This window comes from Mustelus asterias, chromosome 3 (genome assembly GCF_964213995.1).
Source record: "Mustelus asterias chromosome 3, sMusAst1.hap1.1, whole genome shotgun sequence".
Lineage (NCBI taxonomy): Eukaryota > Metazoa > Chordata > Chondrichthyes > Carcharhiniformes > Triakidae > Mustelus > Mustelus asterias.
Genome location: NC_135803.1, coordinates 153233155 through 153260184, shown reverse-complemented (window position 1 = coordinate 153260184; position 27030 = coordinate 153233155). Strand labels below are relative to the sequence as shown.

Below are 27030 nucleotides of genomic sequence, written 5' to 3'. Positions count from 1 at the left end.
CATGGAGTCATAGAGGTTTACAGCATGGAAACTGTAGTACAGAACATTTTAGTGGCTTTTAAGGGGCATCTTGACAAATACATGAATAGGATGGGAATAGAGGGATATGGTCACTGGCAGGGTAGGGGGTTTTAGTTAAGTCGGGCAGCGTGGTCGGTGCAGGCTTGGAGGGCCGAAGGGCCTGTTCCTGTGCTGTAATTTTCTTTGTTCTTTGTTCTTTAGTAGTGACAGCACCCTGTGAAGACTGAAGAGTGAGCAAATGAGATCCAAGCCAATCACAGTGAGATGATGGCACGGAGCTGGGATTTTTGCAGCCTCTTTACAGCTCACAAGGAACAAGAGATTAAAATTCAAGGGAGCAATGACCACACCAGTCTCCATAATAACCCAAAATAGGGAGAAACACCCAACTCACAGGTGGGCTGTTGGAAGGAATGTCAGAACAGGAATTGGCCGTTCAAATGCTTGAGCCCGTTCTGCCTTCCACTTAGATCATGACTGATCTAATACATTCCCTCCACTATGGACACAGCAACAGCAGTGTGTACCAGCTACAAGATGCACTGCATCAACTCACGAAGGCTCCTTTGACTGCACCTTCCAACCTATGGCCTTTACCACCTAGAAAGAAAAGGGCAGCAGATACATGGGAACACCACCATCTGCAAGTTCTCCTCCAAGCCACTCACTGTCCTGACTTGGAAATATATCGCCGTTTCTTCACTCAGGTCCACACTACTCCAAAGTGAATAGTGAAATATTCTAGAATCATAAAATGCTACAGTGCAGAAGGAGGCCATTCGGCCCATCGAGTCTGCATCGACCACAATCCCCATGCATTTACCCTAGCTAGTGGAACACCATGACCTGCAAGTTCCCCTCCAAGCCACTCACCATCCTGACTTGGAAATATATCGCCTTCACTGTCGCTAGGCGCTAGGTCAAGATCCTGGAATTCCCTTCCTAACAGCACTGAGGGTGTACCTACAACTCAGAGACTGTAATGTCCAAGAAGGCAGCTCACCACCATCTTCCTCATGGGCAATTAGGGATGGGCAATAAACGCTGGCCGAGCTAATCGCATCCCAGAAATGCAGAGAAAATAAATTTGAACCTTGACTGCATCTGTGTGTCCGAGACCCATAATCCTTCATTCCGAACAAAAATGGGAGGAAGGCGAGAATTAGGTGACTAAGTATCCTGTTTGTGAGGGAGGTCAGGAGAATCTCAGGATTCCAGTCTTGGATTTTGGGCAGGGGTTGAAGGATAAGTACGTCATTATCATAAATCACGGCACTGACTTTGACCGGTTTTGCTCTTTCAGGGAACCCTTCAGAAGTTTGTGGATGACCTGTTTGAGACGATATTCAGCACAGCACATAGGGGCAGCGCCTTGCCCCTCGCAATCAAATACATGTTCGACTTTCTAGACGAGCAGGCAGACAAACACCTGATCACTGACCATGACGTGCGACATACCTGGAAGAGTAACTGGTGAGCGTTGACTTGGGGGTTGAAACCGAACAGGACGTGGGCAAAAATGTCTTTTGGACCTTCACAGCTCCAAGGTGAAGATTGGAAATTCCGATTTAGATTTTCAAATGGAGGGTTTTGAGCTGTCTGCCGTTTCGCTTGAAGTCCAAGCTCCCTCACTGGCTCACAGATGGGTTGAAGAAGACCTGGTGGGCGATGTCCATTTAGAACAAGCTACTAAACTGGCTGGGCAGAAATATTCCTAATGTATAATACATCGGCCTGGGTGGCAGGGCAGCACGGTGGTTAGCACTGCTGCCCCACAGCTCAAGGGGCCTGGGTTCAATTCCTGGCTTGGGTCACTGTCCGTGTGGAGTTTGCACGTTCTCCTCGTGTCTACGTGGGTTTCCTCCGGGTGCTCCGGTTTCCTCTCACAGTCGGGTTAGGTTGGTTGGTCATGCCCTTAGTTTCCCGGGATATGTAGGTTAGAGGGATCAAAGAACCCTACAGTGCAGAAGGAGGCCATTTGGCCATCGAGTCTGTACCGACCACAATCCCACCCAGGCCCTATCCTTATAACCCCATGCATTTACCCTAGCTCGTTCCCCTGACACTAAGGAGCAATTTATCATGGCCAAGCCACCTAACCCGCGCATCTTTGAACTGTGGGAGCACCCGGAGGAAACCCACGAAGACTCGGGGAGAACGTGCAAACTCCATACAGACAGTGACCCAAGCTGGGAATCAAACGTGGGTCCCTGGCACTGTGAGGCAGCAGTGCTAACCACTGTGCCACCGTGCCACCCATGTGCCGTTGTGTCGCCTATATTGGTAGATTGGTGATTTTGTTTTTAACATTGATTTTGCTTCCAGCTAACGGTCTTGACTTTTCTTCATCTTGTCTCTTGCTAGTCTACCTCTACGATTTTGGGTGAATGTCATCAAAAATCCGCAGTTTGTCTTTGACATCCACAAGAACAGTATTACTGACGCCTGCCTCTCCGTGGTAGCCCAGACCTTCATGGACTCCTGTTCCACCTCTGAGCATAAACTGGGCAAGGACTCACCCTCAAACAAACTACTGTATGCGAAAGACATTCCAAACTACAAGAACTGGGTGGAGAGGTATGCAAGTGTGTCTTGCTTTTAGTGGGTGTTGCTTGGTAATGTTGGAGGTGGTGGTTGTGGGGGGGGGGGGGGGGGGGGGGGGGTGTGGGGGGGTGGGGGTGGATGTTGAGTATTGGGTCCAACCTAACATGCAAACAATTATCGAAGTAAACATCTGTGTCATCCTAAGGCGTTCTATAGGTATGTCAAGAACAGAAGGTTGGTTAGGGCAAGTTTAGGGCCAGTTATAGATGGCAGAGGGAAGTTATGTGTGGAACCGGAGGAGATTGGTGAAGCATTGAACCAATATTTCTCTTCGGTGTTCACGCAAGGGGACATGAATATAGCTGAGGAGGACACTGGGTTGCAAGGGAGTAGAATAGACAGTATTACAGTTGATAAGGAGGATGTGCAGGATATTCTGGAGGGTCTGAAAATAGATAAATCCCCTGGTCCGGATGGGATTTATCCAAGGATTCTCTGGGAGGCAAGAGAAGTGATTGCAGAGCCTCTGGCTCTGATCTTCAGATCGTCGTTGGCCTCTGGTATAGTACCAGAAGATTGGAGGTTAGCGAATGTTGTCCCATTGTTTAAGAAGGGGAACAGAGACTTCCCCGGGAATTATAGACCGGTGAGTCTCACTTCTGTTGTCGGCAAGATGTTGGAAAAAATTATAAGGGATAGGATTTATAGTTATTTGGAGAGTAATGAATTGATAGGTGATAGTCAGCATGGTTTTGTGGCAGGTAGGTCGTGCCTTACTAACCTTATTGAGTTTTTTGAGAAAGTGACCAAGGAGGTGGATGGGGGCAAGGCAGTGGACGTGGTATATATGGATTTTAGTAAGGCGTTTGATAAGGTTCACCATGGTAGGCTTCTGCAGAAAATGCAGATGTATGGGATTGGGGGTGATCTAGGAAATTGGATCAGGAATTGGCTAGCGGATAGGAAACAGAGGGTGGTGGTTGATAGTAAATATTCATCATGGAGTGCGGTTACAAGTGGTGTACCTCAGGGATCTGTTTTGGGGCCACTGCTGTTTGTAATATTTATTAATGATCTGGATGAGGGTATAGTTGGGTGGATTAGCAAATTTGCTGATGACACCAAAGTCGGTGGTGTGGTAGACAGTGAGGAAGGGTGTCGTAGTTTGCAGGAAGACTTAGACAGGTTGCAAAGTTGGGCCGAGAGGTGGCGGATGGAGTTTAATGCGGAGAAGTGTGAGGTAATTCACTTTGGTAGGAATAACAGATGTGTTGAGTATAGGGCTAACGGGAGGACTTTGAATAGTGTGGAGGAGCAGAGGGATCTAGGTGTATGTGTGCATAGATCCCTGAAAGTTGGGAATCAAGTAGATAAGGTTGTTAAGAAGGCATATGGTGTCTTGGCGTTTATTGGTAGGGGGATTGAATTTAGGAGTCGTAGCGTTATGTTGCAACTGTACACAACTCTGGTGCGGCCGCACTTGGAGTACTGTGTGCAGTTCTGGTCCCCACATTACAGGAAGGATGTGGAGGCTTTGGAGAGGGTGCAGAGGAGGTTTACCAGGATGTTGCCTGGTATGGAGGGGAGATCCTATGAGGAGAGGCTGAGGGATTTGGGATTGTTTTCGCTGGAAAGGCGGCGGCTAAGAGGGGATCTTATTGAAACATATAAGATGATTAGAGGTTTAGATAGGGTGGATAGTGATAGCCTTTTTCCTCTGATGGAGAAATCCAGCACGAGGGGGCATGGCTTTAAATTGAGGGGGGGTAGTTATAGAACCGATGTCAGGGGTAGGTTCTTTACCCAGAGGGTGGTGAGGGATTGGAATGCCCTGCCAGCATCAGTAGTAAATGCGCCTAGTTTGGGGGCGTTTAAGAGATCCGTAGATAGGTTCATGGACGAAAAGAAATTGGTTTAGGTTGGAGGGTCACAGTTTTTTTTTTTTAACTGGTCGGTGCAACATCGTGGGCCGAAGGGCCTGTTCTGCGCTGTAATGTTCTATGTTCTATGTTCTATGTTCAGTGTCCCAAAACAGATGGAAGTATCAGGAGCTCAGGAACAGGAGGAGGTCATTCAGCCTTTCACGTTCCGCTGTTCAGTTAGATTATCATAGAAATCATAGAAACCCTACAGTGCAGAAGGAGGCCATTCGGCCCATCGAGTCTGCACTGACCACAATCCTACCCAGGCCCTACCCCCACATATTTTACCCGCTAATCCCTCTAACCTACGCATCTCAGGACTCTAAGGGGTAATTTTTTAACCCGGCCAATCAACCTAATCCGCACATTTTTGGATTATGGCTGATCTCTATCTTATATCAATCTAACTACTTGGAATACTTGGAATATAGTGTTCAATTCTGGTTGCCACACTACCAGAAGGATGTGGTGGCTTTGGAGAGGGCACAGAAAAGATTTACCAGGATGTTGCCTGGTATGGAGGGCATTAGCTATGAGGAGAGGTTGGAGAAACTTGGTTTGTTCTCACTGGAATGACGGAGGTTGAGGGGAGACCTGATAGAAGTCTACAAGATTATGTGGGGCATGGACAGAGTGGATAGTCAGAAGCTTTTTCCCAGGGTGGAAAAGTCAATTACTCAGGGGCACAGGTTTAAGGTGCGAGGGGCAAGGTTTAAAGGGGATGTACGAGGCAGATCTTTTACACAGAGGGTGGTGGGTGCCTGGAACTCGCTGCCGGGGGAGGTAGTGGAAGCAGATACAATAGTGAGTTTTAAGGGGTGTCTTGACAAATACATGAAAAGGATGGGAATAGAGGGATACGATCTCTGGAAAGGTAGGGGGTTTTAGTTCAGTCGGGCAGCGTGGTCGGTGCAGGCTTGGAGGGCCGAAGGGCCTGTTCCTGTGCTGTAATTTTCTTTGTTCTTTGTACTTTGGTTCCGTCTCCCTTGATACCTCTTAGTCACCATGTTTGGAATATTGGGCACTGTTGGTCCCAACATTTGAAAGCTGCTCTGGTCAACAAACTGCCTGTTTGTCCCCCGTCATCTCAGGCCGATTTCTACTCTCCGCATATAATTGAGCAGCTGAGGGACCAGGGAGTGAGTGTGAAAGTGGAGTTGAGCCCAAGATCAGCCACGATTGCGCTGATCGGGCTCTACTGCCCATATGAGTCCACCCCTGATCCCATCTCTTACCTTCTCACCCGCTCTCCAAACCGGTATTGAAATCGATGTCGTGGGATCTTGGGTTGATATCCTTCGTTTGGCTGTGCGTGACTAGCTCTTTCTTTCGCACTGTGCTTGGGGCAGGTACTACGCAGATATCTCCAAGATGCCCGTGATCAGCGACCAGGACATGAGTGCTTATCTGGCTGAGCAGTCGCGGCTACACTTGAGCCAGTTCAACAGCAATAGTGCACTGCATGAGATCTACACCTACATCAACAAGTACAGGGACGAGGTAAGGGCTATCTGACCATTTTCTTTTCCCCATGAGTCACGCCTGATTTAATCCCCCTTCTCTCTTGCTAGCGCTGTGTCTCTACAAACCTTGGCCGACTTACACCATTTCACTCAATTGACCTTTGCATGTTGTCCCTGTTGATGGTCTAGATGACCTGTGGATGTAACTGCCGAACAGCGGGAGTGTGGAGGCCGTCCCAGCTACCCCATAGGGTGCTCTTCCCCACTCCCCCCCCCCCCCCCCAATAGTCCAAATGTAACACACAAGCCATTGCCTCACTACCTGACATCATTTTGTTTTATTCATTCGTGGGACATGGGCATCGCTGGCTGGGCCAGCATTTATTGCCCATCGCTAGTTGCCCTTGGAGAGCAGTTGAGAGTCAACCACATTGCTGTGGCTCTGGAGTCACATGTAGACCAGACCGGGTAAGGATGGCAGATTTCCTTCCCTAAAGGACATTAGTGAACCAGATGGGTTTTTCCGACAATCGACAATGGTTTCATGGTCAGCAGTAGATTCTTAATTCCAGATACTTTTTATTGAATTCAAATTCCACCATCTGCCGTAGCGGGATTTGAACCAGGGCCTCAGAACATGAGCTGAGTTTCTGGATTAATAATCCAGCGACAATACCACAAGGCTATTGCCTTCCATAAGGATTAGGGGCAGGAGTGGGCCATTTGGCCTCTCGAGGCATTCAATAAAGTCATGGCTGCTTTGATCACGGACTCAACTTCACTTTCCTGTCTGCTCCCCATAACCCTTGACACCCTTGTGGATCGAGAATCTATCTATCTCAGTCTTGAATATATTTAACGGCCCAACTTGAGTTGCCTGCTGGGATAGAGAATCCGAAGATTAAAAACCTTCTCAGAGAAGAGTATCTGTCTGAAATGTCTGTCTTTGGGACCGCACAGTGGCACAGTGGTTAGCATTGCTGCCTCACAGCGCCAGAGACCAGGGTTCGATTCCCGGCTTGGGTCACTGTCTGTGCAGAGTTTGCACATTCTCCCCGTGTCTGCGTGGGTTTCCTCCGGGTGCTCCGGTTTCCTCCCACAGTCCGAAAGACGTGCTGGTTAGGTGCTTTGGCCGTGCTAAATTCTCCTTCAGTGAACCTGAACAGGCACTGGAGTGTGGCGACTAGGGAATTCTCACAGTAACGTCTTTGCAGTGTTAATGTAAGCCTACTTGTGATGAATAAATAGACTTAAATAGGTGACACTTTATTCTGAAACTTTGCCTCCTAGTCCTCAATTTAAGTAAAGTTGAAGTAAGGTAAAGTTTATTTATTAGTCACAAGTAGGCTTACATTAACACCGCATTGAAGTTACTGTGAAAACTCCTTAGTCACCACACTCCAGCACTTGTTCGGGTACACTGAGGGAGAATTTAGCATAGCCTATGCATCTAACCAGCACGTCTTTCAGACTGTGGGAGGAAACCCACGCAGACATGGGGAGAATGTCCAAACTCCACACAGACAGTGACCCAAGCTGGGAATCGAACCTGGGTTCCTGGTGCAGTGAGGCAGCAGTGCTAACCACTGTGCCACCGTGCCGCCCACATGCGTGGAACAGCTGTTCTATATGACGAGTGGTAATGACCTGGAACTCGCTAGCTACGAGGGTGGTGGAAGCGGAAATGGTCAATGATTACATAAGGGAAATTAAGGGAACTTTAGGGACCGGATCGCTCTGCAAACGCTGGCAGAGACTGGATGGGCTGAATGGCTTCCATCTGAAACAATTGAAGACTCAGCACCATCTCGGCAGCAAGCAGGGTTGGGCGCTCGATGGGATAATTGCAGAAGCTTCATGTAGAAGCAGTAAGTGCATCGGAGAGAGAGATGATCAAACTCGGGTGGCAGTGACTAATGATTCAGCCTCTCTCCTGCACAGCTCATCACCCTCCTTATTAAACTCTAATGATGAAATGTGCGTTTCTGAGCATGTGTTTGCCTCATGAGGGGAAACCGTTTCCTGATTGGGTCCCTCGTTCGCCTGTACTTAGACACAGAAATGGTTCCAATTCAGCAGCAAATCTGCCGATACCTTTGCTTGTTTTTGCCAATCACCTCAAATCAGAGAATCCTCCGGTCCAGAAGGAGGCTGTTTGGCCCATCAAGCCTGCACTGACCACAATCCCACCCAGGTCCTATCTCGGTAACCTCATGTATTTACCCTGCTAATTTCCCCTGGGCAATTTAGCATGACCAATGCACCTAACCTGCACATCTTTGGACTGTGGGAGGAAACCGGAGCACCCGGAGGAAACCCACACAGACACGGGGAGAACATGCAAACTCCGTACAGACAGTGACCCGAGGCTGGAATCGAACCCGGGTCCCTGGCACTGTGAGGCAGCAGTGGTAACCACTGTGCCACCGTGCCACTGCACCTGTGCCTTCCGGTAGTTGGCCTTTCAGCCAGTGGAAATGCCTTCCCCTTATCTACCCTATTTAGGATAGATCATGATAGAATCCCTACAGTGCAGAATGATGTGGAGATGCCGGTGTTGGACTGGGGTGGGCACAGTAAGAAGTCTCACAACATCAGGTTAAAGTCCAACAGGTTTATTTGGTAGCACGAGCTTTCGGAGCACTGCTCCTTCATCACTCACCTGATGAAGGGGCAGTGCTCCGAAAGCGCGTGCTACCAAATAAACCTGTTGGACTTTAACCTGATGTTGTGAGATTACTTACTGTACAGTGCAGAAGGAGGCCATTCAGCCCATCGAGCCTGCACCGACAACGATCCCACCTTAGCCTTATCCCCATAACCCCATGCTGCTAGTACCCCTGACGCTAAGGGGCAATTTAGCATGGCCAATCCACCCAACCCACATGTCTTTGGACACTAAGGGGCAATTAAGCATGGCCAATCACCTAACCTGCACATCTTTGGTCTGTGGGAGGAAACCGGAGCACCCGGAGGAAACCCACGCAGACACGGGGAGAACGTGCAAACTCCACACACTGTCACCCGAGGCCCTTCATGATTTTAAACACCCGCCTCAAATCTCTTCTTAGCCTCCTCTGCTCTGAGGCGAACCACCCGGGTTTCTCCAGCCGCTCCATGTAACTGTAACCTTTCATCCCTGGGACCATTCTCATCAATCTGTTCCGTGCCCTCCATTGCGTTGCCCAGAGTCTGTGCTTACTCAGGTCTATTCATTCAAACACACTCAGTTAATGCTCCTCTTGCCTCTCCCTCCATGCGTTAGCTTGCATCAGCACTAATTAACAACTTGTGTAGCACAGGGAGAAAAATCCCAAAAAGACACTCAGTTGACATATTGTCTTGATTAAGATTAACCACCATTTTGAGTGAGAGTCTCGACTGAATCATTTCTTCATTTTATTTTAATTTGTGTTTTCTGTAATGAGGCTCAACTCTCGTGTAGAGCTCAAGCCAGATCACTGTGGGTTGCCAATCTACTAATACCCATTGTCTGAGGATTTAGCACTCTTTTATGTTTCCCTGAGCCCTCTACAACCTGACCACAGGTGCTCCTTTTGATAACTGAGCAGTTTATGGAATGGGATTAGTGTATCAACCTCTCACAGTCTCGTTTTCCCGCAGCCTATGATATATCGGAATTATGAGACAAGGAAAGCTGAAGGCCCATCTCGTTCATGTTCCACCATTATAACCATCACATGGTATAACAATATAAAGAACAAAGAAAATTACAGCACAGGAACAGGCCCTTCGACCCTCCAAGCCTGCACTGACCATGCTGCCCATCTGAACTACAACCCCCTACCCTTCCGGGGACCATATCCCTCTATTCCCACCCTATTCATGTATTTGTCAAGATGCCCTTTAAAACTCACTATCGTATCTGCTTCTACTACCTCCCCCGGCAGCGAGTTCCAGGCACCCACCACCCTCTATGTAAAAAAAACTTGCCTCGTACATCTCCTTTAAACCTCGCCCCTCGCACCTTAAACCTGTGCCCCCCGAGTAATTGACTCTTCCACCCTGGGGAAAAAGCTTCTCTCACTCAGGTCATCAGTTCAAAACTGTCACTTTCACCATTGGACACCTAGCCACTGGGAATGGTTTTAATCCCTCCCAAGGGAAAGGGGCCAGAACCTGCATTTTTATAGCACCCTTTACAACCCAGGACGTCCCAAAGCATGTTACAGCCAATGACGTTCGTAAGTTCATAAGATATAGGAGCAGAATTAGGCCATTCGGCCCATCGAGTTTGATCCGCCTTTCGATCATGGCTGATATGCCCCTCATCCCCATTTTCCTGCCTTCTCCCTTCAACCCATTACCAGTTAAAAATCTGCCTAACTCCTTCTTAAATGTACTCACTGTCCCAGCATCCACCGCACTTTGGGATACTACTCGAAATGTAGTTCCAGACCTGCAAGTTCCCCTCCAAGCCAGTCACCATCCTGACTTGGAAATATATCGCCGTTCCTTCGCAGTCGCTGGGTCAAAATCCTGGAATTCCCTCCCTAACGGCATTGTGGATCAACCCACAGCAGGTGGACTGCAGCGATTCAAGAAGGCGGCTCATCATCACCTTCTCAAGGGCAACTAGGGATGGGTAATAAATGCTGGCCCAGCCAGCGACGCCCATCTCCCATGAATTAATAAAAAACAAAGAACAGCTACAGCACAGGAGGAGGCCATTTGGCCCATCGTGTATGTATTGGTGCTTCCCCCAACAAAGGAGCAATTTACCTGGCGTCATTCCCTTGCCTTCTTCCCAAGGCCCTGCACGTTTTTCTTTTTTGGATAATAATACAAATCTCCCTTAATTGTCTCCATTACAGTCACTGTTGTGACATCAGGAACACAGCCAGTAATGTGAGCACAGCAAGATCCCACAATCAGCCATGAGATGCTGACCAACTCCATCAGTTTTAGTGGAATCGGTTGTGGAATAAACATTGGCCCAGGACATTGGGCGAATTCCCCCGCACCCCTTTCAAAACAGTGTGACGGGTATTTTACCCCAACCTGAGACAGCAGGTTAATGCCTCATCTAGAAAGTTGGCACCTCTGGAAGTGTAGCACTCCTTCAGTACTGCACTGGGACTGTCAGCTTGGAGTAATCATGGAATCCCTACAGTGCAGAACGAGGCCATTCAGCCCATTGAGTCTGCCCATTGACCCCCTGACAGAGTATCTCACTAAGCTCCTCTCTCCCTTCCTATCCATGTAACCTCACACATTTACCTCGCGAATCCCCTTAACCTGCACATCTTGGGACACTAAGGGGCAAGTTACCATGGCCAATCTCCCTAATCTTCACATCTTGGAACACTAAGGGGCAATTTAACATGGCCAATCCACCTAATCTGCACACCTTTGGGCACTAAGGAGCAATTTAGCACGGCCAATCGCCCGAATCTACAATCTTGGAAAACTAAGGGGCAACTTAGCATGGCCAATCCAACCTAACCTACACATCTTTGGATTGTGGGAGGAAACTGGAGCACCCGGAGGAAACCCACGCAGACACGGGGAGAACGTGTAGACTCCGCACAGTCACGCAAGCCGGGAATCGAACCTGGGTCTCTGGCACTGTGAGGCAGCAGTGCTAACCACTGCGCCACCGTGCAGCCCTTATTAGCGATTACAGATGGACAATAAATGCAGGCCTGGCTTGTGACATCAAAATCCCATGAATGAGTAACAGAAAGAACTGTCCCACCATCACCGACTCCATCTCAGGAGCTCAAAACTATGAAGCTCCTCAGAGAGCCTGTTAAATCTCAATGTGGGCAACTCACTGAAGCTTCATCTTCTGGCCCACTCTTTCCAACTGCGGGTGGTGCCCACCCTCTCCTTAGCTTCTCGTTCATCCCACAGGTCCATCAGCTGAGCTTCAACCAATGTGGCTGGCGGTGTTGATGGCCAGAATTCTCTACTTTAAAAAAAAAAGGGGCTGGGTAGAAGTTAGCAGCTAACAGCGTTATTGCAAAGAGATAATGGCGACAGATTGGGAAGACTTACCAGCCTCAGGCTCAACTCACAGCCTTTGATCATTCGGCGTAGAGTTTCAGCTCTTACACAAATAATTTGCAGCCTTGGTGTTACGCTGTCAGGTGATAAATAAACTGATGCCCACTTTAGAAAATAGACAGAGTGACCAGCCACGAATCTGGGCAGTGTTGTTTACCAGAGTGTTGGACTCTCTGGCACATGTCCTTGTGAGTTTTATTTTTTGCGCGGTTGGAACTATTCCTCCCTGATGACAGCCATCAGAAGGAAGGAGAACCGACTGACTAAAATTAGTGATCTAGGACAAGGAATGGTATTGTAAAATATGCTAATGAGCTGACGTTCCAAGGTTTGGCGAAGGTTTCTAGTTAATGTTATTCGACTGAATAATTCATTGCATTTTATTTCTGGAAGAGGCACAATATGAATGTGTTAATTAGCAGTGTCTTGGATGAATCTACATTACAACAGAAGCTACACCTCAGAAATACTTTGTCTGCCTTAGGACATTGTTGAGGGTTGTGGAAAGGTGCTATATAAATGCAGCTTCTCTTCCCTTTTCTTTCCTTGATTGATACAGTTTCTGATTTAGTTTCTAGCTCATTTGAATCGTGTTTGCTTGCCTTAACCCTGCCTCAAATTATGTGGTTATGATAACATAGGAACATGTGGAGGCCATTCAGCCCCTTGAGCCTGTCCCACCATCCAATGAGATCATGGCTGACCTAACTCCAAACGCCCACCTTTCCTCCATATCCCCAAATCTGAGACTGATAAACAATCATTCTGATTTGATTTGATTTATTATTGGGATATTAGTATACAGTGAAAAGTATTGTTTCTTGCGCGCTATACAGACAAAGCATACCATTCATAGAGAAGGAAAGGAGAGGGTGCAGAATGTAGTGTTACAGTCATAGCTAGGGTGTAGACAAAGATCAACGTAATGCGAGGTAGGTCCATTCAAAAGTCTGACAGCAGCAGGGAAGAAGCTGTTCTTGAGTCGGTTGGTACGTGACCTCAGACTTTTGTATCTTTTTCCTGATGGAAGAAGGTGGAAGAGAGAATGTCCGGGGTGCGTGGGGTCCTTGATTATGTTGGCTGCTTTTCTGCAGCAGCGGGAAGTGTAGACAGAGTCAATGGATGGGAGGCTGGTTTGTGTGATGGATTGGGCTACATTCACAACCTTTTGTAGTTTCTTGCGATCTTGAGCAGAGCAGGAGCCATACTAAACTGTGATACAACCAGAAAGAATGCTTTCTATGGTGCATCTGTAAAAGCTGGTGAGAGTCATAGCGGACATGCCAAATTTCCTTAGTCTTCTGAGAAAGCAGAGGCATTGGTGGGCTATCTCTCCAAGGATGGCCACTGATCTTGTCATCCGCTCTGATACCTCATGTGGCTTAGTGTCAAACTTTGTTTACACTCCATCATGCAAACCAGCCTCCCATCCATTGACTCCGTCTACACTTGCCGCTCCCTTGGGAAAGCAGTCGGCATAATCAAGGACCCCATGCACCTCGGACATACTCCATTCCACCTTCTTCCGTCGGGAAAAAGATACAAAAGTCCAAAGTCACGTACCAACCGACTCAAGAACGGCTTCTTCCCTGCTGCCGTCAGACTTTAGAATGGACCTACCTTGCAGTAAGTTGATCTTTCTCTACATCCTAGCTATGACTGTAACACTACATTCTGCACTCTCTACTTTCTTTCTTTATGCTTTGTCTGTATAGCGCGCAAGAAGTATACGAATACATGTGACAATAATAAGAAGTACACTAATACATGTGACAATAATAAATCAAATCAAGGGCCAGTGAAGGATCTTGGGCCATGTTACGAAGATAAGAGCACTATATCAGCACAGTTTCTCGTGTAGTTTCCAAGTTTCACGAAAAGAGGTCAACAGACAGAGTTTAATCTGTAAATGGAGCCTGTCATTAATCAGCGGCAGTAGTGTGAAAACACTATATCAAAGGCAGAGCCTGTGGAGATATTGATGGAAAGTCCTGACTGCTGGAAGCAGTCTTAATTACCCTAGTGCTGAACGCAATGATTAACTTAGTGAAATGGTTAATAAAGCACCCATTCCTCTGACTGATTGCAGCCCTGACAAGCATTAGCTATCTAATTGGCATCCTGCCCCATCAGCCACCATCGAGCTGTTGTAGGCAGTCCTGATGACACGCTGGGAGATATTAAGCTGGGCGGGTTTTCCAGTCGGAACGTGTGATTCGAAAGCAGGCTTGGGGGGTGCTGGAGGATCGTGGCGATCCTCACTGTGTCTCTCACACAAGGGGTCAGGAGACAGTTTTAAACATTCACAGGGTGGTAACCCTGCTGTTACAAACTGGTGGCTGCAACCTCTGAACTAGTGATCCTGGCTTCAGTAAGTGAAGACGCAACGCTTACAGCGCAGGAACAAATGCTTCCTTTAATTTGCCATGTTCCTGCATTTGATTTTCTCAGAGTGGCCACTGTGCATTTATTTCTCTTTCTCTCTCTCCGTCTCTTTCTCTCTCTCTGTCTCTCTCTCTCTCACTCTCTGTCTCTCCTTCTCATGCTCTCCCTCTCTATCTCTCTTTCTCTCTCTCTGGCCAGAATTTTACCTCTCCGCCCGCCACGGGAATCGGAGTGGGGGAGGGGGGGACCATGGAAAGGTCCGTTGAAGGTCTGGGCAGGATTTTATGGTTTCAGGATGAGCAAGGCCATAAAATCCCATCCTGTGTCCATCTCTCTCCCTCTCTTTCTCTCTGCTCCTCCCCCTCTCTCTCTCTTTCTCTCCCCCTCTCTCTCTGTCTCCCCCCTTCTCTCTCTCCCTGTCTCTCTCTCCCCCTCTCTTTCTCTCTGCTTCTCTCCCTATCTCTCTCTTTCTCTCTCCGTTTTTCTCTCTCTCTTTCTCCCTTTCTCTCTTTTTCTCTTTCTGTCTCCCCCTCTTCTCTCCTTCTATGTCTCTCTTCCTCTCTCTATCTCTCTTTCGCTCTCTCTCTCTTTCTCTCTCTCTCTGTCTCTCTCTCTTTCTCCCGCTCTTTCTCTCTGCTGCTCTCCCTATCTTTGTTTCGCTCTCTGTCTCTGTTTCGCTCTCTGTCTCTGTTTCGCTCTCTGTCTCTCTCGTTCTCTGTCTCTCTCTTGTTCTCTGTCTCTCTCTTGCTCTCTGTCTCTCTCTTGCTCTCTGTCTCTCTCTTGCTCTCTGTCTCTCTCTTGCTCTCTGTCTCTCTCTTGCTCTCTGTCTCTCTCTTGCTCTCTGTGTCTCTCTCTTGCTCTCTGTGTCTCTCTCTTGCTCTCTGTGTCTCTCTCTTGCTCTCTGTGTCTCTCTCTTTCTCTCTCTTTCTCCCTCTCTTTCTCTCTGCTGCTCTCCCTATCTCTGTTTCTCTCTCTTTCTCTGCCACCCATGCCCCTCTCTCTCCACTCTCCCCCTGCCCCTCTCTCTCCCCTCTCCCCCTGCCCCTCTCTCTCTCCCCTCCCCCTGCCCCTCTCTCTCCCCTCCCCCTGCCCCTCTCTCTCCCTTCTCCCCCTGCTCCCTTCTCTCTCCCTTCTCCCCCTGCTCCCCTCTCTCTCCCTTCTCCCCCTGCTCCCTTCTCTCTCCCTTCTCCCCCTGCTCCCCTCTCTCTCCCCTCTCCCCCTGCCCCTCTTTCTCCCCTCTCCCCCTCCCCCTCTCTCTCCCCTCTCCCTCTCCCCCTCTCCCCCTCCCCCTCTCCCCCTCCCCCTCTCCCCCTTCCCCTGCCCCTCTCTCTCCTCTCTCCCCCTGCCCCTCTCTCTCCTCTCTCCCCCTGCCCCTCTCTCTCCCCCTCCCCCTTCCCCCTGCCCCTCTCTCTCCTCTCCCCCCTGCCCCACTCTCTCCCCCCTCCCCCTCCCCCTCTCCCCTGCCCCTCTCTCTCCTGTCTCCCCTGCCCCTCTCTCTCCCCCCCTCCCCCTCCCCCTCTCCCCTGCCCCTCTCTCTCCTGTCTCCCCCTGCCCCTCTCTCTGTGCTGACTTCAGTAAACAAAGAGGAAGAATTTGCATTTCCAGAGCGCCTTTCCCACCCTCAGGAAGTCCCAAAAGTACTTTACCGTCAACCCAATACTTTTTGAAGTGTAGAAACTGTAATTTGGGGAAAATCAGTGATAACGAGTGCTCAGCAATGACAGGGTAATCTTTATTTTTGGGATGTTGACTGAAGGCTAAATATTGGGCAAGGCAGCGAGAGCTCCCCACATTCCTCTTTGAAATAGTGGAATCTTTTATGTCCACGTGAGAAGGGGCCTTGGTCTAATCTCTAATCTGAGAGCAGACACCACTGACATTCCCTCAGTCCTGCACCGAAATGGGTCTTGACCCCACGACTTTCTGATGCAGGAGTGCAACTGAGATACGGCGGAGGCAAGGTTTTTAAAAAAAAATATTTTCTGGGACATGGCCATTGCTGACAAGACCAGCATTTGTTGCCCATCCCTAGTTGCCCTTGTTCAGAGGGCAGTTCAGAGTCAACCACAGCGACACAGTGGTTAGCACTGCTGCCTCACAGCGCCAGGGACCCGGATTCCATTCCCGGCTTCGGGTCACTGTCTGTGTGGAGTTTGCACATTCTCCCCGTGGGTTTCCTCCGGGTGCTCCGGTTTCCTCCCACACTCCAAAGATGCGCGGGTTAAGTTGGATTGGCCATGCTAAATTGCCCCTCAGCGTCAGGGGGGCTCACTAGGGTAAATGCATGGAGTTGTGGGGATAGGACCTGGGTGGGATTGTGGTCGGTGCAGACTCGATGGACCGAATGGCCTCCTTCTGCACTGTAGGCATTTAATGATTGCTGTGGCTTTGGAGTCACATATAGGCCGGAGCAGGTAAGGACGGCAGATTCCTTCCCTAAAGGAAGTGAACCAGTTGGGCGTTAGGAGAATCTATGGTGTTTGTTATGGTCACCACTTACTGAGGCTAATTTCAATTCCAGCATTTCCAAATGAATTAGTTGAATTTAAATCCCACCAGCTGCGATGATGGGAATCAAGCCCAGCCTTCCCAGAACATTAGCCTGAGCCTCTAGGTTCACAGTCCTCCTGCGTTTATCCAGCATTTCCTGTTTCTATCTGTGGTTTGCCAACCCAATGACATCATCACTGAGCCCCCAAAACGAAACTGCAGGAAAAAAATAGTTCTGCAGATGCACCAGGGGACATATTGAGATGTATAAAATTATGAGGGGAATGGACAGGGTGGAAAGGAAGCAGCTCTTCCCCTTGGTTGAGGGGCTTCAAATTTTTAGGTGTCCAGATCACCAACAATCTGTCCTGGTTCCCCCCCCCCCCCCCCCCACCCCATGCCAACACTATAGTTAAGAAAGCCCCACCAACGCCTCTACTTTCTCAGGAGGCTAAGGAAATTTGGCATGTCCGCTACAACTCTCACCAACTTTGACAGATGCACCATAGAAAGCATTCTTTCTGGTTGTATCACAGCTCGGTATGGCTTCGTGAATGTAGCCCAATCCATCAGGCAAACCAGCCTCCCATCCATTGACTCTGCCTACACTTCCCGCTGCCTCGGCAAAGCAGCCGGCATAATTAAGGACCCCACGCAGCCCGGACATTCTCTCTTCCACCTTCTTCCTTGGGAAAAAATACAAAAGTCTGAGGTCACGTACCAACCGACTCAAGAACAGCTTCATCCTTGCCGCTGTCAGACTTTTGAATGGACCTACCTCGCACTAAGCTGATCTTTCTCTACACCCTAGCTATGGCTGTAACACTACATTCTGCACCCTCTCGTTTCCTTCCTTATGAACGGTATGCTTTGTCTGTATAGCGTGCAAGAAACAATAGTTTTCACTGTATACTAATATATGTGACAATAATAAATCAAATCAAATCAGTCACGAGGAGCCATAGTTTTAGGGTGAGGGGCAGGAGATTCGGAGGGAATTAGAGAAAAAGCTTTTCACTCAGAGGGTGCTGGGAATCTGGAATGCACTGCCTGGGAAGGTAGATATAGAATCATGAAATCCTACAGTGCAGAAGGAGGCCATTCGGCCCATCGAGTCTGCACCGACCACAATCCCAGCCAGGCCCTATCCCCATAACCCCATGCACTTACCCTAGCTAGTCCCCCTGACACTAAGAGGCAATTTAGCATGGCCAATCAACCCAACCCGCACATCTTTGGATTATGGGAGGAAACCGGAGCACCCGGAGGAAACCCACGCAGACACGGGGAGAACGTGCAAACTCCACACAGACAGTGACCCAAGACCGGAATTGAACCCGGGTCCCTGGCGCTGTGAGGCAGCAGTGCTAACCACTGTGCCACCATGCTGCCCCGGGTCCCTGGCGCTGTGAGGCAGCAGTGCTAACCACTGTACCACCATGCTGCCCCGGGTCCCTGGCGCTGTGAGGCAGCAGTGCTAACCACTGTGCCACCATGCTGCCCCGGGTCCCTGGCGCTGTGAGGCAGCAGTGCCAACCACTGTGCCACCATGCTGCCCCGGGTCCCTGGCGCTGTGAGGCAGCAGTGCTAACCACTGTGCCACCATGCTGCCCCGGGTCCCTGGCGCTGTGAGGCAGCAGTGCTAACCACTGTGCCACCGTGCTGCCCCGGGTCCCTGGCGCTGTGAGGCAGCAGTGCTAACCACTGTGCCACCGTGCTGCCCCGGGTCCCTGGCGCTGTGAGGCAGCAGTGTGAACCCACTGTGTCACCGTGCTGCCCCGGGTCCCTGGCGCTGTGAGGCAGCAGTGCTAACCACTGTGCCACTGTGCTGTGCTGTAGTGGAGGCCGGAAACCTTGCAACGTGTAAAAGATATTTGGATGAGCACTAGAAATATGATAACATTCAAGGATATGGGATATGGGACATGCAGGAAAATGGGATTAGTGCCGGCAGCACGGAGGCACAGTGGTTAGCACTGCTGCCTCATAGTTCCAGAGACCCGCTTTCGATTCCCGCCTTGGGTCACCGTCTGTGTGGAGACTGCACGTTCTCCCCATGTCTGTGTGGGTTTCCTCCGGGTGCTCCTGTTTCCTCTCACAGTCCGAAAGACGTGCTGGTTAGGGTGCATTGGCCATGCTAAATTCTCCCTCAGTGTTACCCGAACAGGTGCCAGAGTGTGGCGACTAGGGGACTTTCACAGTAACTTCATTGCAGTGTTAATGTAAGCCTACACGTGACACGAATAAACATGAATTATTAATGTCTGTCGGTGCAGTCTCGATGGGCCGAAGGGCCTTTACTGAGGTGTGTAACTCTGATTTGCTGTGCACCCATTGACGATTATTTTTCCCCACCCTTACGTCTCTTCTTTTAGATCTTGTCCACCTTGGAGAAGGACGAACAGGCGAGAAGGCAGAGACTGCGGAGTAAGCTGGAACAAGTGATCGATGCCATGACCTGTAGCAGCTGAGACGTCGCCACGGGAGGAATGAAGAAAGAGGAAGAATCGTTGGGGAGAGGGGAGGGGTGGGGGTGGGGGTGGGGTGCGACGAGGGGGTGGGGGTTAGGAGAAGCTCGAGTTGACATCCAGCGCCTAGAAGACTAGACTGAGTGTGTCTGTGCGTGCGAGGGTTTGGGGGATTGGGCGGGGAGGGGAGGGATTTGTGGTGGGGTTGGTGGGGAGGAGGGGGGGTGGGTGGGGGGGGAGAAACGTGAATCAAGCAGTGTGCACAATGGGCCAGCGGGGATTGTGGAACTGGGCGGTCCCGTGGCATGGATATCCACGGTGGGTGGATTCCACACCCCTCACCCCCCCCCACAGCCGTGTGGCGAGTTGTGTCACGTGAGCGTGCGGGGTGGGAGGGGGGGGGGGCGGTGAGTGGGGTGGGTGGGGGAAGGAGCGCACGGGGGGAGAGGAGATTATGGGTCGTACGAGACGCTGAGACTCAAACTGCTGTTCTCCTCTTAAACAGTTAGTGTTACTGCTAAAATTTGCACAATTTACAATTTAAAAAAAAAACGGAAGAAGAGAAAAAAAAAATGAAAAAAGAGAGAGAGAAGTGTTTCCACTTTTAAAAAAGATTGATATAGAACTGAGTTCCATGAGCTTTGATATGAATTTCCAAAAGGTTTGTGTTCTGTGCCACTGTTTTCATTTGAATGTTCTTTAGTGAAATAATTGTTAGTTGAAACTTGTGCTATAATTTAAATGTAACATGCCTAGTGACTGATGGTGATTAAAAAAAAAAGATCTAAAAAAATAATAAAAAAGGTAAGGGGGGGGGGGAGAGAGAGGAAATTATTGAAAAGGAATTGGTGAGAAGAAAAGAGGGAGAGAGAGAGAGAGAGAGAGCGTGAAATAGTGACAAAGCACACACACAAAGAGTGACGGGGCCTTGTGGGGATGGCTGAAGGCACCTCCGTGCAGAGACATGTTCCGAAAATTTAACCTGTGGATTGCTGAAAGGAGGTGCGAGAGGGGTGTGGAGGGGACGGGGGGGTAAAGAGGGACTGAGGTACAGAAAATCGAATGGCTTCATTGCAGTTTGATAGTCGTTGCTATGGCGATGGGGACAAAGCGAGGAGGAAGGGTTAAGTCTGACATGCTCCTTTTAAAAGACCATTTTAGGCATTCCATTTCCTTACAACCTCTTGAAACATTAAAACGGGAAGAGTATGTTAGTGTTTTGTGAATTGGGCTGTGATTTAACCTTTTCTATTAGAGAGTGTTAAGGATATGGATAAGGCAAGAACCTTCCCCTTAATCTATGCCCAGCGACTGCGAAGGAACAAAGGGTCAAAATCTTGGAATTCCCCCCCCCCTAACGGCATTGTGGGTCACCCCACAGCACGTGGACTGCAACGATTCAAAAAGGCAGCTCACCACCACCTTCTCAAGGGGCAACTAGGGATGGGCAATAAATGCTGGCCTAGCCAGCGACGCCCATGTCCCACGAATGAATAAAAAAAAATAGGTGGCCAGCAGGTACAGATCAACTGATCCCATCAAGTTTGCCCAACCCATGATGGGTCGACCATTGCCCATCCCCCGGGCAACCCGTCTCCTCGGGAGAGGCAAAGAAAGCAGACAGAAACCCAGGGCCAATAAGGGGAAAGATAGTCTGTAAAATTCACCATCCAATCCCCTCAGATGATTTAAACCATTGCAGAAGATAAAAGACTCCATGGCTGGTCTTCAAAGCCTTCCAGGTGATACAGAATTTATGAAAGAAACCACCTCTACTGTTCTCTCCATCATTTCTCATTGATGGGTTTATGCTTTCAGACTGTTGATGTTTTTTTAGAGGGTGCAAAGTTTGGAAAAACCCTTTCCCGTTTGACTTTATGAGCAGGAAGAATTGAGCATCAGCCTGGGCGGCATTTTCCAGCCCTTCCTACCGGCGGGTTCCCGCCAACGGCAACCACCCCCACGGCGGAGACCCCAGGCAGCAGGACGGGTGCATCGCGCAAAGTGTCGTAGGTATCGGTGGGACTGGAGAGTCCTGCCGGCGCTGGAAATTCCGCTGCGGAGCGAATGGAAAATACCACCCTATGCATGTTATCAAGAAAAGTTCAGTGCAAAATATCTGCTCCAATCCATGGTAAATGATTGTGGATATCTCCCTTTATGATCATGGAATCCCTACAGTGCAGAAGGAGGCCATTCAGCCCATCGAGTCTGCACCAACCACAACCCCACCCAGGCCTATCCCCATAACCCAATGCATTTACCCTAGCTCGTCCCCCTGATACGAAGGGGCAATTTAGCATGGCCAATCCACCTAACTCGCACATCTTTGGACTGTGGGAGGAAACCAGAGCACCCGGAGGAAACCCACGCAGACACGGGGAGAATGTACAGACTCCACACAGACAGTGACCCTAGGCCGGGAATTGAACCCAGGTCCCTGGAGCTGTGAGGCAGCAGTGCTAACCACTGTGCTACCGTGCCGCCCCAGTGCATTGATACCTTTGACATAGACAATCCCAAGCCAGCCTCGCTCTCAGAGACTTGAGTACAAAACCCAGGCTGACATTACAGTGCAGTACTGAGGGAGTGCTGCCTTGTCGAAGGTGCTGTCTTTCAGTCGAGATGTTAAACCAAACCCCTGATGCCCCGTGTGTAAGTGCAGTGTTAATTCCAAGTTGGAGAGTGCCCGTGTAGGATGCAGTGAATCACAAATGGTTTAGGCTGCAAGCCAAAGCTCAAGTGAATGCATCTCTCCTTGAACCTCGGTGTGGGGAAGTGTAAAGAGAGTAGTTTACTGTGAGTAACATTTGATTCGGAATCATAGAATCCCTCCAGTGCAGAAGGAGGCCATTCGACCCATCGAATCTGCACCGTCCCACCTAAGCCCTACCCTGCAACCCCACACATTCACCCCACCAATCCCTCTAACCCACGCATCCAGGAACACTAAGGGGCAATTTAACATGGCCAATGCACCTAACCCGCACATCTTTAGAGTGTGTGAGGAAACCAGAGCACCCGGAGGAAACCTATGCAGACACAGGGAGATCGTGCAAACTCCACACAGACAGTGACCCAATCCGGGAATCAAACCCGGGTCCCTGGAGCTGTGAGGCAGCAGTGCTAACCACTGCGCCACCGTGCCACCCATGTTGGGAAGTTGGGACCATTGATGCATTTTGGAGGGAGATAAACTGCCAAGATGGATATTTAAAGAGAGCATGTTGCATCTAAATGATTAGGTAAATGTTATTGGATGAATCATCTGGCTGGGGGGAGGGGGGGATATGTGATGTAAACCAGCTGACGGTATCTGCCACTTTTTAAAAATCTTGCGATATTAGAAATTCTCACCAAGGAAAAGAGACATGATTTTGAGGCCTCCAGTGATTGTGTTCATTTTATTCAAACTCCTCTTGTCTTTGTCTAAAGGAGTTGGCCAGCTTCAATAACAAATTGGATGGAGGTGTCTTGAGGCACTTGAAGAATTTGGTGCACATGGTCCCCATTTTTTTTAGAATTGCTTAACGTTTGGGTATGGACACCATGCCCAAATATCTATTGCCCCAAGTCATAAAACTGGAGTAATTTCAAAATGAGGCGAGTTGTCATCTCACGGGGTGGGGGGGCGTGGTGGGGGGGGGGGGGCGGTGAATATCATTGTTATCTGTTTCCTCTTGGTTCATTCAATCAGTTTCCTTTTGCTTAGACAGCCTGTGAGTGTTTGCAAGCCAGTTGGCGTGACAACGGTTCAATAAAATCAAAGGGTTTAAAAGCACAAAGAGAGAGGAGGAGCAGGAACGACTCAGGAAATTTCAGGAAAGGAAATTTCTGCGCAATGGATCTGAGGAGAAATAAGAATGCCGCAGGTTAGGCTGGAGGAATCCCATTGGAGGAACGCTCGGATGCTAAGACGAGTGTTGTGGGTTCATGTTTCTTTTTTTCATCAATTCTCGGGGACGCAGGTGGCGAGACCGGCATTTATTGCCAACCCCTGGCTGCCCTTCAGAAGGTGGTGAGCCTTCTTGCACAAGTGGTTTGTACCGGAAGGGCTTGCGAGGCCACCTCAGGAGAGAGTTGAGAGTCAACCACGTTGGTGTGGGTCTGGAGTACACCTGGACCCAGACTAATCAGGTCCCCTTCCCGAAAGAACACCAGTCGGGTTTTCCGACATCTTGAATCTTGATTCTAAATGCACGGGTTCTTGGCAGAGTTTAACCCGAAGCATTAACCATTTTCTTGCCTGCGGAATCGATGGTGACTGGGCTTCCCAGTTGAAAACGACAAGCACCATCTGTTCTTCAGAACACCGAGTTCCAAAACAAAGAGCTCATATTGTAGCCCGTTGGTTAATGAACCCCTTGTATGGCTGACTTTGGCTAATGAAGCCACCCACCAAGCAATTGGAAAGGAGAAAACATGTTTCTGATCATTAAGAAAAGCTGGCGGTGTTGCAAACTTCATTTCAGTAAGACCGTCCTGATAAATGTACAATTTGATTAGATTATATTTATGGGCAGTTTTTCACCCACCCCTCCATCCCCCGCCTAAAGATGTCTCCTCCTTTCTATGTGATTGTCCCCAATGGCTCACGGCTTCCGCCACCTTGACTCATGGATATTGTCAATATTACTGAAAAGAGAGTCGTGTTGCGGAAGCTTTTCATCTTGCACTCATCAGGACAAATGCAAGAATGCCAAATATCAAGCACTCACGCCAATTTATGCTGCAGGACAAGGATGCTGATTGGTTGGCAAGTCGACTCAGATTGGCCGAGGCAGATAATTCAATAAACAAGGAGGAGGCTTGAACGTGTTCCTTTTGTTTGCAGAGGATGGGTCCCTGATTGAGTTTGCTGCTGGTGTATGAGGGTTTTGTGGGTGAGAAGCCCCAAAATTTCATTAGGCCTAAAGTAGCCTCAGAATGTGTAACAAACGTGGGGCCTCTTCACATCTTGAAACTTGCCCCTGCCCAGAACTTTTCCTCAGTAATGTACGCTGGTGGTTAGCACTTTGCCAGAAGAGTAATCCCAGCCCCTTCGGACAAGGCTGGGGAATCTCGCAAAAGTGCCAAGTGAGAAGGGTTTTTTATGCGGTAACAGCCTGTGAGTGTTGAAGTCTGGACCTAGATCCTTTGTGCCACTCCAAGCACAGAATTCATCATTCAAAATCATGGCCGGTGTTGAGGAGGGTCATTGCGTGAGATAAGGGTTTGTTGAGTTTTAATCTGATTCTTTCCTTTGAACACTGCTAAGATTCAGGATTATCAAAATACTTATCTTAGTACCGGAGCTGCAGATCTCCGTGTGAATGTCCGCTCTAGGTCTTGTTAAAAGGCTGGCACTTTGGAAACTGAATGGCACTGTCGCAACATCCGTTTCTGAGGAGTGACAATTCTCCACTGGGTAACCGTGCCTTCTGCGCTTGCTACCTTCCCCAGCATTAGCCCATCACCCAAGCCCATGTCTTCTCTTCAATGGTGTGAGTTGCTGGCCAGAAAGGGAGTCGCCCCAAGTGTCCGCTGTTTGTTGAGGTGGAATCTACAGCAGCAAATTGGGATTGAGTAGAGAGTGGGTGGGATGGGAGGATCAAATCCAAAACCATTTGCCCAACCCCATTGACTGGAGCTCATCCGGGGAAGCGTCGTTTTTCCACGAGGAACCTCATTATCGTGACGACCATGGAAAAACATTGCGTTCCCGGAGAAATCGACCTCGTTGTCTTCTGCGTGCGAGAAGCAAAAAGAAAAAAAAAAGCAAAGGCTTGGGCTGTCGGTCAACCTTTCTCTCCTTCTGGGTTGACTCGAGAAAGACTGAATGGGGAGAAGGTGGAAGAGTGGAGGAACGAGAAAGGGCGAGGGAAGGAAAACAAAAGGATCTATTTTGAAGGTCAGAATGCCCCTAGTTGTGTTGTTTTCAGGTCTCCTGCTTCAAGGCCAGGAGACCATTGCATGATGGAGCTAGATTTTAGTATGTGGTTTACTCTTGCAAGTGCAAACGTTGAGTGAAAGAGGTCAGACAAGCCTCTGACTTTATATTATGTTTTGTACGAATAGATAATTATAACTGTAAGACTCATATCATTACAATGGTACTAAAAGTCTTCTTCTGGTTTAAATGCAATCAAATGAATTTTAATACTATATTAAGATTACTGATTAAATTTATAAAATTGTTTCAGACTTGAAGCAACTGTGACAATTTGGCTGTGTGACTTGCGCTGTGTAAATATCATGCCTTCCTATTTTGAGGTTCTGCAGATTTACTACTTGTACATAAACACCGACATCAGGAAAGATTAAACATTTTTGCTAAATAAAAAGATAGCTGACGTCTGTTTTTTTTCACTACGTTTTCACACTTGCCATTTGGAAGGGTGAGAGACTGAGGGAGAAGAAGTTAAGCTTTACATTTATTTATTAGTGTCACAAATAGGCAAATGGAGGACTGGGAGGCAAAGTTTCAGAATAGAAGTAAAGTTTATTTATTAGTCACAAGTAAGGCTTACATTAACACTGCAATGAAGTTACTGTGAAATTTCCCCAGTCGCCACACTCCAGCACCTGTTTGAGTCAATGCATCTAACCAGCACATCTTTCGGACTGTGGGAGGAAACCGGAGCACCCGGAGGAAACCCACGCAGACACGGGGAGGACGTGCAAACTCACACACAGATAGTGACCCAAGCCAGGAATCGAACCCAGGTCCCTGGCACTGTGAAGCAGCAGTGCTAACCACTATGCTACCGTGCCACTCCTTATTTAAATAGGTGTCACCTATTTAAATATTACTGTCGCGAGTAGGCTTACATTAACACTGCAATGTGAAATTACTGTGAAAATCCCCTAGCCGCCACACTCGGAGCCTGTTTGGGTACACTGAGAGAGAATTTAGCATGGCCAATGAACCTAATCAGCACGTCTTTCGGACTGTGGTAAGAAACCAGAACATCCGGAGGAAACCCACGCAGATATGGGGAGAATATGCAGTCTCCACACAGACAGTGACCCAAGCGGGGAATCGGACCTGGGTCCCTGGCACTGTGAGGCAGCAGTGCTAACCCACAGCACCACCAGAAAATGTAAAAGCTTGCAGGGCAGAAGGAATATCCATTTGGCCCATCTAGCCCTGCTTCATCTGTATCCAATTAGCCCCAACACATTACTCTTTCCACATAAGCCTACAAATGCTTCCTTATCAAGTGCACAGTTCACTTTTGAAAGCTGCCATTGAACATAAGAATTAAGAGCAGGAGTAGGCCATCTGGCCCCTCGAGCCTGCTCCACCATTCAATAAGATCATGGCTGATCTTTTTGTGGACTCAGCTCCACTTACCCGCCCGCTCACCATAACCCTTAACTCCTTTACTGTTCAAAAGTTATCTATCTTTGCCTTAAAAACATTCAATGAGGTAGCCTCAACTGCTTCACTGGGCAGGGAATTCCACAGATTCACAACCCTTTGTGTGAAGAAGTTCCTCCTCAACTCAGTCCTAAATCCGCTCCCCCTTATTTTGAGGCCATTCCCCCTAGTTCTGGTTTCACCTGCCAGTGGAAACAACTTCCTTGCTTCTATCTTATCTATTCCCTTCATAATCTTATAGGTTTCTGTAAGATCTCCCCTCATTCTTCTGAATTCCAATGAGTATAGCCCCAGTCTACTCAGTCTCTCCTCATAAGCCAATCCTCTCAACTCCAGAATCAACC

General features: G+C 48.8%; 1 protein-coding gene across 1 annotated transcript in view; it reads left to right on the top strand.

Annotated features, from left to right (window-relative positions):
* LOC144491732 (plexin-A1-like) overlaps positions 1 to 25640 on the top strand; it is a 524825-nt gene extending 499185 nt beyond the window's left edge. The window contains exons 29-32 of the mRNA XM_078209962.1: positions 1325 to 1494; positions 2386 to 2598; positions 5837 to 5987; positions 19231 to 25640. Of these exons, the coding sequence (XP_078066088.1) occupies positions 1325 to 1494; positions 2386 to 2598; positions 5837 to 5987; positions 19231 to 19326 (630 nt within the window). The 3' untranslated portion in view covers positions 19327 to 25640. The remainder of the gene's footprint in view (positions 1 to 1324; positions 1495 to 2385; positions 2599 to 5836; positions 5988 to 19230) is intronic.
* The last annotated feature ends 1390 nt before the right edge of the window (positions 25641 to 27030 follow it).